Here is a 13,125-nt window from a genome sequence, read left to right on the forward strand (position 1 = left end):
TGTTTCTGAAATTTTTTATGTTAATCTGCAATACCCTGATTATCCACTAGTTGGCGATTTATGAAAAAATTTAAGCCAAAACATTTTTTACTAAATGTAACCTCTATATGTTTTAATAATCATTCTGAATCTGATCTCTAACAAAATTCCTTCACAAAAATGCAATTATTTCAGCTTTTTGCTAAAATCTTTGTATTTTTTTAAAGAAAAATACCCATATATTTTAGAATAATTTTTTTCTGAAAGGCATTTTGTGAAATTTGTGAAAATCACAAAAATTGCTGGTGGGCAACTTTAAAAAAATGGCTGGACCAAAAACATATTTCGGAAATTTTTATTGGAAGTGTAATTTATTTCTTTATTTTGACACGAATCCTGTTTGTTTGCATGGAGAGAGCGAAGTTTATGACTTGAATTGCATCCAGCCACCAGGGGGCGATCAAAGAGCCAACAGCTTCACTTTTTAGGATTGAACCCATGATTAACGCAATGCTCTACCAATTGAGCTACAGGAACACAGGCTTCATCTAATGATAGTAAAGAATGTGCATTTGGACCAATGAGAAGCCCCTATGTTGATTATCAAAACAGAGGTCATATATTACATAAAAGGACAATTTAAAGTGTCTCTTTCTCAATCACTCACCTCCTTTACTGGAATTAATCGAGCATAAATAAGCTACGAATAAAAAGCTTCATGACACTTTAAAGAGATGAAGACGCTCAATCACATCTGAACAATATGGAGTGTTGAGAACGGGGGCTCATCTGTGCCGCTTGGCACCTGTAATCCACAAACACTTTCACGCTGTCTATGGATCCTTTGGGAATTCTCGACACCGCTTGAGCAGCTCCCATAGCGATCGCCATAGCAACAGAAGTGACTGACTTTTTAACCTTAAACTTGCATTCCTGCAAGTATTTAAGGACAACCCAAAGTGAAACGCTGTATTATATGAGATTTTTCTACTAAATTCCACCATGAGGGTTACCATGTTTCCCTAATTTTAGGATTATAAACTCTTCTTCTGAAACACACGATGGTCAGTGTAGCTCAAGATATTACGGTAAGGATAAAGATCTTTCAAAGTCATTAATATCATCATATCACATCAACAGGACTTGTACCTGTGTGGGCGAGACGTTTTAGAGAAATCCCAACATTTCTAACTCCAGCAGGCAGGTTTAATAAAAGAAAAGTCGGAGAGTAAGTAAGAGGTGCTGGAGCACGAGAGAGGACAGGCCTGTTGTCTTTCTTTATTAAAAAGCAATCATTTCTCTCTCTTATTGACTGTGAGAGGTCTCTGCGTTTAATGGGCGGTGGAATAAACACCCATGCTTCAGTCGTAGAGAAAACTTTGAAAGCAAACATCAGAAAAAATATCCAAACAAAAGACGTAATTTACACCCCACATAAAATCACAAACACACTGTGGAGGATTTCACCAACTTATTGATTTTACCTGCAACATTGAATGAAACCAAACACGGATGATTCAACCGTCCGCTCAGTATGCTAATGTGGGTTGATGTGCGACTAATTTTAACACATTATGTCCTCAGAAAACCGCAGCGATGTTGGTTGTGATGGACAGGACCTTGCAGGCTAAAACATCCTAGCGATGAAAACCCTGCATTTATATGCTAATGTTCTCCACAGGCTGCACATCAGATCGGTCTGAGCTATCCTCAGCGACCTCATTACGGTGTCCGTTACCTGCCAAACAGAGGGAAGCTACAGCTTTTTTTATGAAGGTCTTTATTAAGGTGACGTCTTAACTGCCTGTGGCTCAGGGGTCGCGTAAAACACACTCGAAAAGTAAAAAAAGTTGTCAGCAACTCGCTAAACAATTCACAGTCAAGAGAGGACCTGCAAAAGGAATTACGTTGACATCTGGAGAGGATAAAGATGACCTTTAAACCCATCAAATCACACCACACAGCAAAAATACATATCAGTGCATCACAGCATTTTCATCTTCATCTGAGCAGAGAATATTTAGACATTCTCAGGGAATAAAGTGTACACTTGTGTTGGGCGATATGCACCATCGTGAGATCGTCCTATCTTCAGCCTGTGAGATCGCGATACACGATAGTATCGGAAGGTGGGGCTCATATTTTTTTTACTCATTTATGACAAACCACATGATTGGTGGACAAAAAACCCTTAATTAACCCAAATGCTGCGTTCACACCAGACGCATTTGAGGTGTCAAATTCACGTTTACTGCGCGTAGTTGGACGCTTGAACGCTTTCAATGTACTCGCTTCATCGCGTCTTTCACGCAGAAATTTGCGTCATGGGAGGGGCTTCTGCCACTCCGCTCGCTTCCTGTAATCACGTCACTATTAGAGCAAGCTCCTGATTTGTTAATGTGGCACATTTTTCTGACAAAGTTCAGATTTTTCAATTTGCGCGTTTCTCGTGGCAACGCTCAATTCGCATCATTCGTGCAAACGAGGCGAAATGACAGGTGCCGCCCTAAACGCCTCATTCGCGCTGTGAGACCTCCAGACGCGCGTCTTTACATTGACTTAACATTGAAATCACTCAGACTTGACGCGTCTACCATGGCTGGTGTGAATGCAGCATTAGGGTTAATTAAGGGTTTTTTGTCCACCAATCATGTGGTTTGTCACAAATGAGTAAAAATAAATCAGCCCCACCTTCCAATACTAACTCACAGTCATGACCGCAACCTTCTTAAAACTGAAGGCAATATTCCGAGCGCGTCATTAAAGCAACACCAAAGAGCTTTTTTTTACCTTAAAATAAAATTTCCAAAAAAGTTTCAGTCGTTCATCCACTCGAAACAGGGCGAACAGCACTTTCACATTCGCTTTGCAGCCCTCTATCGGCCAAAACCGCATTAAAGAAGTTTTCAATCGTCAGGTCGCGGTCCTGTAGTTCGAGTGAAAACTACAAAAACTTGCTTTATGGCAGACCTACAATCCAATCAGAGCCAGCTTTGCTGCAGTAGGCTAAATTATTTACGACAGTAGCAATGGACAATTCCGCTTCCAACCTGTAGGGGGAGCAAAGAGCAAAAACTCTTTAGTGTTGCTTTAAAGCCAAGGCTGAAATTTCCTGCGTGCCAGTGAGCGGGAACAACACACTTTCTGGTTTTAAACCCCTGCGTGCCTAACAACGTCTCTAGTGCAAGGAAATGTCATAGCCGCGCGTATTACAAGCTCAGGTGCGAGGAAAAGTGCGAGTCATGCACATTACAGGTTCAGGTGCTAGAAGGAATCCATGGCGCGCGCGTTACAAGCTCTCTCGCGGAAAGTGAAGCCCAGAAAACCTCCCATGCGAGGAAAAGCACACAATGCGCACGTTAATGTAAAACTATGATGATAATAATAATAATTTAAACTATAATAAGCAAACTTGCCAACAATCGTCCCGCTATCGGCCATGTCTGACTTTTGTCGATCTATCAGCACAACCTTAGTGTACACTTTGGTTTTTAAAAGACTCAAAGCATCTCAGCGCAGTTAAAGAGTTAACCCACTTCATATAAGATGCTCCATGGCTGAACATATCTCAAGCACAATAGATATCTACGAGGCACAGCTCCAACAGCAAAACTTGCAAAAGCTTAACGTTCAGGATTTTAGGATTATATAACACCTGTTCGGGTGTCGAGATTTAAACCTGTGTGACTGATACGAGCCTCACAGCTCAATGTATCTGAAGCAAACCAAGCAAGCCATGGTTGCTTTTCAATCTTTGTTTCTTTCCTGTTGTTTTAGTTGTTGTATTTTACTCAATCTCACCCTTCTCCTGTTGATTCTGCCTTCATCCCTTGCTGTCACAGCACTACCGATCCGAACGGCTCCCTGAAGCGACTCCATGTATCAAGGCATTAATGAGAACTTCAAGAGCTCCTGACTGCTCTGTATTCCAGCCGCCTGTGACCCTGATTCATTCAGACAGTCACGCAAGTGTCAACCTGTCTATCTAACTGCGATTACAGTTTTTTCGGACCAATGTTTTTGACATGATTAAAACAAGCATCAATCTTACTATAAACCAAATAAAAAAATACAAAACATAAAACCAAACTATAGTAGATTTCCTGCACTGCAAAAAAAATACTCTTACTTTTTTTCTTGTTTTCAGTACAAATATCTAAAAATTCTTAAATCAAGATGCAATTTCTTGATAAGCAAAATGCCTTAAAAAAATAAGTCTAGTTTAGACAAAATATTTCAAATTTAAGAAAACTTGTACGGAGCCCCTAAGGGGACATGGAGCAAAAATTTAATAAAAAGTTTAGTTTCGCGTGGGCACGTGAAACTATCGCGTGGGCACGTGAAACTATCGCGTGGGCACGTGAAACTATCGCGTTTAGTTTTGCGTGCACACGTGAAGCGAAACTAAACTTTAAAAAAAATCTGCAGATGAAGGTTTTGCCTGAGCACATGAAAGTTTCATGTGCGCACATAAAAACTACACTTTACATTTTTTTACTCCAATGTCACCTTAGGGGCTCTGTAAACTTGAACATAAAAATAAGCAAAAAAATTCCCAATGGAGTGATTTTTTTAATCAGTTTACTTTTTCTTAAACAATTTAAGAAAAAAATCTGAAAAATTGGCAGATTTTTTGCATGCAAAATGCATTCTGATTTAACAATTCTTAGAAAGCAAGACAACAAAAATTATGGAAAAAGTCGTTTTTTGCAGTGTGACAGAATACAGAATTAAGGAACCCAAAACACTTTTTTATGCCAACAAAACTCAGTTTTTAACAATTTTTAATATTGAAATACTCAAATCTCAGTTTAATATTCAAATGTGTACAGTATTTAACTATTACTTAACCATTCACAGATTAATGCCCTTGAAAACTATCACTACTGTGTGTGTGCATGTCAACCAGCCCGACAAACGTCATGACTCTGCAGCAAACTCCTGCTTTTTGCTACTCCGGCATGAACTACCTGCCGTGTTTTTTAATTCACCTTCACAGACTAACAGCTTCAAGGTCCTCGGCCACAAACCTGTCCACTGTGCACATGCACACATCCGACAGACCGTAACCCGATAAACATCTGCAAGATTCACAAAGCAAACACATTTACAGAGAGGAGGGGATGTATGGGAACACATGAGGAAAAGGGGAGAGAGATTGCGTCAAGACTGCAGTGGACTTCTCTGCATTCTGTATGTGATCAGACTGTAATGATCGTCCTGCATTCAAGACCGCAGCACGGACGGTCACGTGACGAAGCCCAACACTCACGGACAGAAATTCGCTCAGATCATTTTAAATCTGAGCAACGGTAATAAAAATCCTCACAACTGTCCTGTGTGATTCAATGGTTTGTTATTGAAGCTCAATGAGTGGGTACTGCATTGAGTCTCACCGTTCTGCGTGAGTTTAGTGGAGCACACGAGCGTTGAGATCTGAAACGAGTCTTTGCTGATGCTGAAGCTGCCGAGACTCTGCGTGTTCTTCCCTGTGGACGGACTCTTCTCCTCCATCTCTGGTTTGGTGGAAGATAAGTTCAGGTACATAGAGGAGTCCTCCAATTTCTTGGCTTCGGCCTACAAAACACAAACAACAAAGACAACAAATTCAGACACAAGCAGCACAAACATGTTAAATAAGAACTGATCAAGACATTCGCTAATTGAAAACTGTAAATCAGTAACTATGCTGATAGTGTTTCCAGACCGAGTTATGTATTAACATCCAAGCTAACTGAATAGGTTAATGAGCTCCTTTGCATACCAAAACAAATTTTATTCGTTCAGCTACAAGTAGTATTTTACATAATTATTGTTTCCTGTTATTGGATCTTCATCTGGTAATTTTCTATTATTGGTACATGAAACGTATCTGTCCATTTTGCATGAGTATTTTAAAAAAAATTTAGTGTTGTGTAATGGTCAATTAAAATGCACATTTAACGGTAACACTTTATTTTGATAGTCCACTTTGGACATTATACTAACTATAAATAACTTTGTAACTACATGTCAACTAACTTTCATTGATTTAATAAGTTGACATGCACCTGCAAAGATACGTATAGTCAAATGAATGTCTGTCGAGGTATCATCACTATAACGTGTTAATAGATATTAAACAGAGAGTCTACTAATATACTTACACTGCAAAAAATGACTTTCTTACTTAGTATTTTTGTCTTGTTTTCAATAGAAATATCTAAAAAAAATCTTAAATAAAGATGTTTTTTCTTGATGAGCAAAATGATATAAGTAAATAAGTTTAAAATATATCTGCCAATGGGGTGAGAAAAAAAATCTTGAAATAAGTTAACTTTTTTTAAACAATAAAAAAAAATCTCACCCCATTGGCAATTTATTTATTTATTTATTTATTTATTGCTTGTTTTAAGCAGTAATTTACTTAGTTTACATTTTTTGTCTAAAAAACTACACTTATTTTCTTAGGTCATTTTGCTCATCAAGAAAATGCATAGTGTTTTTAAGAAATTTTAGATATTTTTACTGAAAAAAAAGACAAATATACTAAGTAAGAAAGTCATTTTTGCAGTGTAAAGATTGGTAGTTGATAAAAGTTACTTATAATTTGTAAATTTCTAAATGGTACTATCGAAATTCGGGTAAATTTAAATGGGGTAATCAAAAAAATCTTGAACATTTTTCTTAAACACTAAATATAAAAAAATCAAGAAAAATTTGCATACCCCACTGGCAGATTTATTTGCTTGTTTTATGCACAAAATCATTTAAATTTGATATTTTCTAAAAACTAGATTTATTTTCCTGGGTCGTTTTGCTCATCAAGAAAAAACATTTTACAATAAGAATTTTTAGATATTTTAACTGAAAACAAGACAAAAATACTAAGAATTTTTTTCTTGAAAATAATTTTTTGCCGTGTAAGTGGTTTTATTTAGATTTGTTCACAAAACCCCTGCAATTCCCCTGAGAGCCACCAGTATGTCGCGAAAAGTATGTCAAAGTACGAATGAATTGAAACCTACATCTAGCACATAAGCATCACGGCACAACATGTCTACCATCATTATTTAGGAAATGGCATTGACTTAATAATAATAATAATAATAATAATAATAAGAGTTTAATAAATCTTTAAAGTTCTATCTATTTGATTTGACTATTTTGCGGTCTGCATTAAAATCAGTAAGTGCTTTGATTTTGGACCTGCACCCAATAGTGTGGGTTAATCTGCAATACTCAATAAGAATTCGACCAGGTGACGTTCTGCATTAATGAAGCTGTTGAATATGCAGAAATGAAGAGAGAGGCGTATAATTGTATAATGATTACATTGTGATGTGGGGTCAAAGGTTAAACGGCATCAGTACATAGCTCACATCCGTGTGTGAAAGCTCTAAGTATTCAGCGATGGTTTCACCTTATAGACGATGAGATCGTGTTCTCCATCACGAAGCGTCGTGCCGTCATATCTCATCAGTTTGACGAAGGCCAGAGCAAAGTTCTTCTCAGATTTATCTTTGCCTGCAGAGAAATACCATCATATTTATACGTTTATACTGAAAATATTGCATTTTTTATTTTGTAGTGCAGTTGTTTCTACAAAGTTCACATTTTTACCAAGCAAACAGGCATTTTGGTTTGTTTTGATAATGTGACCTGAAATACACAAGTCTACAGGCTGAGTCTTGCGTCCTATAAACAAGATCATCTGGCAATTTGACAGCCGTTTCAAACCCATCCATATATAACAGATGTTCTTCTGATAACAGATGAGACTCGCAGCACACAGAGAATGCAGACAGGTCTGGACAGAGCTCAAAAAACACAAAAAAATTGATCACAAACCCACACAGAGCCAAAGAAAGAAAAAACAAAATAAGAGAGAGCAAGAGTGAGAGGCGAGAGTAAGGGTACATTTACACAGCAATATTTTAAACCAAAAACGTGAAACTTTAATGCATTTTGGCTGCTTCGCTTACATAACAATGGCATTTCAGTGTCTTGAAAAGGCAAACTTTTGGTTTCAAAGGGCAAGTTTTTGAAAAAATATGGCATTATCAATAATGTGCAAATGACATAAATATAAATATGTGAAAACTATGATACCATTTGCATGCGTATTATGTGTTCAGTCTGCAGGCATAGCAGAATACTTGACAACCATAATGGCGGCCTACAGGACCGTGTTTGTGCTATTCAAGATACAGAGTTTATTAACGCTTCTGCGAAAAAGTTTACAAAATTTTGCTGTTTATACTCATTTGGAGGAATAAAATAAAATCACCTCATCATCTATTCAAACAAAACTGCTTGATCTTTTCTTCGTCTTATCGCTCTTTAGCGTATGTGCACAGGCACGTACACTGCAAAAAATCACTTTCTTACTTAGTATTTTTATCTTGTTTTCAGTAAAATATCTAAAAATTCTTAAATTAAGATGCTTTTTCCTGATGAGCAAAACAACCCAAGAATAAATATGAAATTTAAGTGATTTTGTGCATAAAAGGCAAAAAAAAATCTGCAAATGGGGTAAGCAAAAAAATCTTGAACATTTTTCTTAAACAATAAATTCAAGAAAAATTCAAGAAAAATTAGCTTACCCCATTGGCAGATTTGTTTTGCTTGTTTTATACACAAAATCACTTGCATTTGATATTTTTGGTCTAAAAATAGACTTATTTTCTTGGGTCATTTTGCTCATCAAGAAAAAGCATCTTAATTTAAGAATTTTTTTCTATATTTTTACTGAAAACAAGACAAAGATAAGAAAAACATTTCTTTGCAGTGTACAAATATCTAAAAATTGCAAGATGCATTTACGTAATGAGCAAAATTAAGAAAATAAGTTAAAGACAAAAAATATCAAATTTAAGTGAAATTGTGCTTACAACAAGCAAAACAATATTTTTTTCTTGAATTCATTTTTAAAGAAAACTTATTTCGTTTATTTTTTCACCCCATTGGCAGATTGTTTGCTTGTTTTATGCATAGTTGACTTAAATTTGATATTTTGTCTAAATACTAGACTTATTTTCTAATGGCATTTTTAGATATTTGTACTGAAAACAAGACAAAAATAAGTAGAAAAAAGAAGAAGTCATTTTGCAAAAAACAACATAAGTCTATTTTTCTACCAAAAATATACATTTTAAGTCAGTTTGTTCTTGAAGCCAGCAAAAATATATGCCAATGGGGTGAGAACATTTTTCTTGAATTAAGAGTTTAAGCAAAAAGTAAACTTATTTCAAGATTTTTTTTTCTTGTTTTCTTGTCTCGATTTTTTGCTTGTTGTGCACAAATTCACTTAAATTTTTGGTCTACAAACTTGATTTATTTTCTTAGGTCATTTTGCTTATCAAGAAAATGCATCTTGATTTTAGAATTTTTAGATATTTGTCCTGAAAACAAGACAAAATACTAATAAGAAAGTCATTTCTTGCTGTGTTTCTGGCCTGGCATGCATAACACAGCATTTTTAGTCATTTGTGTGGATTAGTGTAAATGCAAACATTGTTGTGTGTACGTGAAATTTTTCAAAAAGGCAAAGGAAAAAGATTTTGACTTATTGTTGCAATGAATGCAACCTCAAAATAAAAAATTGAAACTTTGCACGTTGAAACCCATTTTCACTTTCAGGATCCTAAAACACTAATGACGTGTAAATGAATATTCACAATGCATACAGATTTGCTATTATGGCCCCTGGGTTTTCAGAATCTGAATAACAAAAAAAACATCCAGACGTTAATATTTAACTCCTTTGTAAATCTAAATGATCTGTCTACAAAAACTAGAGAACTAAGACTGGGCTTAGCTAATACAGTATATAACCGTCTCTGGCAGAAGCTCTCTAAAATACACCAGCAGTCCTCTGAATCTGTTGGATACAAACGCCCCTGAGGTTCTTTACCACGACTAAAAAAGTCAACTTTAGCTGCTAACACATCGCTATAAAGAACCACACGCATACTTCCAAAGTAAAAAAAAATTCTCAATGCCAGCCCAAAAGCTGTCAAAACAGAAAGTGTAAGAGGTGTAAACGTGAGCAACATCATCACCTCTGCACCATCAAAACAAAAGAGAAAACCTTCACTCCAGAAACAGAAGAGTTCAGCTCTGTCTTAAAGCAGACAGACAGATGAAGACAGACAGAATCGACCGGAGGGGAAAAGGCCTGTTTCTATCACCAGAACTAAATCAAAAGAAAAGACAGATAGATATGTGTAGGGTGTGGGGATACCTACAACTGATTCTCTCTGACATTTACTGTCTGTCAGCATTATTCAGAACCAGAAAACTAAAAATTCTGATATATTCAAGCTCAGATGATCTCAACTGAACTGAATTTAACCTAAACCAAATAAGAAGTCTCTTTAGAAATCTATAGAATTAGAAATCAATTACAATGAATCTAAAGTCTTTTTTAGGAAGTCACATCACTGCGCCTTCAGATCTTGCTAATGTCCAACGCATGCGCAAAAAGACCCTTACCCAGAGGTTGACGATTGGCTGGTTTTAACTGGAAGGCGGGACTAGAGCGGCTATATTGACCTTTGCAATCTTCCCTATTCTTAGCAATTGCAGTAACGCATTTTGTTAACTCTTTCGCCGCCATTGACGAGATATCTCGTCAATTAAGAGAAAACGCTTCCCCGCCAATGACAAAATTTTCCGTCTTTCCGCTATTATCCACCAGGTGGCGCACTTCCGCAACTTATACAACCCGGAAGTAGCGCCTCACGTAAAAGAGAAAGAACTCCGTGTATGTTTTAAAGATCGCTCTGCATCTGATCTCTATCAAAAGTCCTTCGCAAAAATTGAATTATCTCAGCTTTTTACTCAAAATTGGGTGTTTTTGAAGAAACCTTCCCATGTTTGAGAGGTGAAACACGCTGGCAGGGAAAGAGTTAATATTAAATATCTTTGACGGATCTTAAGAATACTTTGTTTTAGGGCGGTCAAAAGATTAATCACAATTAATCGCATACAAAATAAAAGAATTTTCATTTTTGCATAATTTATGTGTGCGGATTGTGTGTATGTAAATATATATAAAGTTAGATTTTGATAATAGATTTTTTATATTTAAAACAATTATACATACATATTTTTAAAAAAATTGTTTATTTATATATGCATAATATTAACACACAGTACACACACACACACATAAATTAATCCGACACAAAGTTTTATTTTGTATGTGATTAATCGCGATTAATCTTTTGACAGCCCTACTTTGTTTACAGATCTTGTTTATGTATATACTAACACACTATTCACTAGTTCGCCTGCGCATTCAGTCTATTGAATGATGGTAAAGTAAAATTTGGCTTGCTGTCCTCAGAGGGAGGTCGAACCCGAGACTCGGCTCGAGCCCCAAGTTCAGAAATCCCCCCTTTTTAACATTGAGCAGAGAGAGAAATAGGCAACATAAAGGAGGAGAATTGGGGAGGAGGAGGGATGCCGGATGAATCGTCAATGTAAGGCATGGAGATTAACTCGCTTAAATAGGCTATCCGAATGATTGACAGGACTGAATGTTTTAGGCTCCTCCCGAACCTACGTTTAGAACTTCATTTAGAAGAGTTTGGTTCCAAAACGTGATAAAAATGCTGCTTAAAAATAGTTACCGCCAAAATCAGTATTGAATCAGGTCAGTTAAAAAAGTAAATTCTTAATTTTACACAAAATCCTATATCTGCCGTGTTATTATGTCACCTTTTCTCCCTTTTATTCAAACCGCGACAAATGCCAGTCCTCCTTCTCTATGCAATAAATCTGCTCAACCAATCACAGCGAACCATTCTACGCATTGTAAACAATAATGGTGGCGCGTTCAATACACACAAATCCTAGTTTTCCTCATCCACTTTGTACTTCGTGATCAACAAATAAAAACAAAATAATAATAATACTTTTGATGAGATTGATAAACCTGTGGTGGTTTTCTGTAATAATTAACGTGAGAGGCACTTGGGCGAAGGAAAAATGCCGGCTGTTGCTTGTTCTCCCGACAGCATTAAGCTTCTGTCATGCTAACACATTGACCCCAGGGGATCTTAATTAAAATTTTAAAATTTTACATTATTTTACTCCAAGTCAACAAAAATCGAGCAGGATCAAAACATTTTACAGCTGATCGCTGTCAAAAAAGTTCAGCGACGACGTCCCAAAGATGACAGCAACAATGGCAGTGTTCATAATGACAAAGTAAGTGTTTTGGTTAAAGCCATTAATGTTTATTTTTTTAATCAGTGTATACCACTAGTCAACTAAATGAATATAACATGGCAAAAATGAATGCACATTTATATATTGATTAACTCATTCACCGCCATTGACGAGTTATCTCGTCATTTATGAGTTCATATTTAACTAATAAATATGCCTTTCTGGACGAATTTCAAAGTGAAAGTGTAATACTGCTTTTATCCAGCAGATGGCGCCAAACCGAATTGATCAAAAACGGAAGTTAAAAAGATTTAATGATTTATTTTAACCGCCTTTATGTTTGATAGTCATTCTGAGTCTGATCTCTAACATAAATTCCTTTACAAAAACGCAATTTTTTAAGCTTTTTGCTCAAAATGTTGTATTTTTGAAGAGAAATATCCATATTTCAGTTGTTAAATTAAGTAGAGAAAGTAAATATATAATGAAACGTTTTTCCCCATTTTGTTTGTTTGTTTGTTTGTTAATTGTTTGTTTGAAAGCAGAGGGTGTGTTCTTTAATTTGATATAATTTGTATGTTTATATATTTATAGAAAATAATTTTTCCTGCAAGGAATTTTGTGAAAATTTTGTTAAAATCACAAAAATGCAGGTGGGCAACTTTTCTTAAAATGGCTGGCGGTGAATGAGTTAAATAGATTTATAGCATTAAAAAAAACTTGGATCTATGGATTGGATCATGGATTTATTGCATTTTGCAGAAAATAGAATCTGTTTTTATAATAAATCTTTGAAAATGTAATTATGGATTAGAATTTTTAATGTTATTATAACCTAAAGATGCTATGTGAAAGTTTTTAACAGAAAATAGTGCTTTTCATGTTTTCACTTTCTTGGTATAGAAAACACATTTTTACCCAAATGACTCTAAATGGATTTATTGCGATTTGGAACCAAACTCTTCATTTTTTACATAATACACCAAT

At 35.7% G+C, this 13,125-nt stretch overlaps 1 protein-coding gene across 2 annotated transcripts in view; it reads right to left on the reverse strand.

The window, feature by feature from the left end:
* dock1 (dedicator of cytokinesis 1) overlaps positions 1-13,125 on the reverse strand; it is a 333,542-nt gene that overhangs the window by 238,792 nt on the left and 81,625 nt on the right. For both annotated transcript variants that reach the window (XM_073867188.1, XM_073867187.1), the window contains exons 17-18: positions 7,382-7,485; positions 5,376-5,556 (exon numbers count right to left, since the gene is read on the reverse strand). In XM_073867188.1, coding sequence (XP_073723289.1) covers positions 5,376-5,556; positions 7,382-7,485 — 285 coding nt within the window. The remainder of the gene's footprint in view (positions 1-5,375; positions 5,557-7,381; positions 7,486-13,125) is intronic.

The sequence above is a fragment of the Misgurnus anguillicaudatus genome, chromosome 4 (genome assembly GCF_027580225.2).
Source record: "Misgurnus anguillicaudatus chromosome 4, ASM2758022v2, whole genome shotgun sequence".
Classification (NCBI taxonomy): domain Eukaryota; kingdom Metazoa; phylum Chordata; class Actinopteri; order Cypriniformes; family Cobitidae; genus Misgurnus; species Misgurnus anguillicaudatus.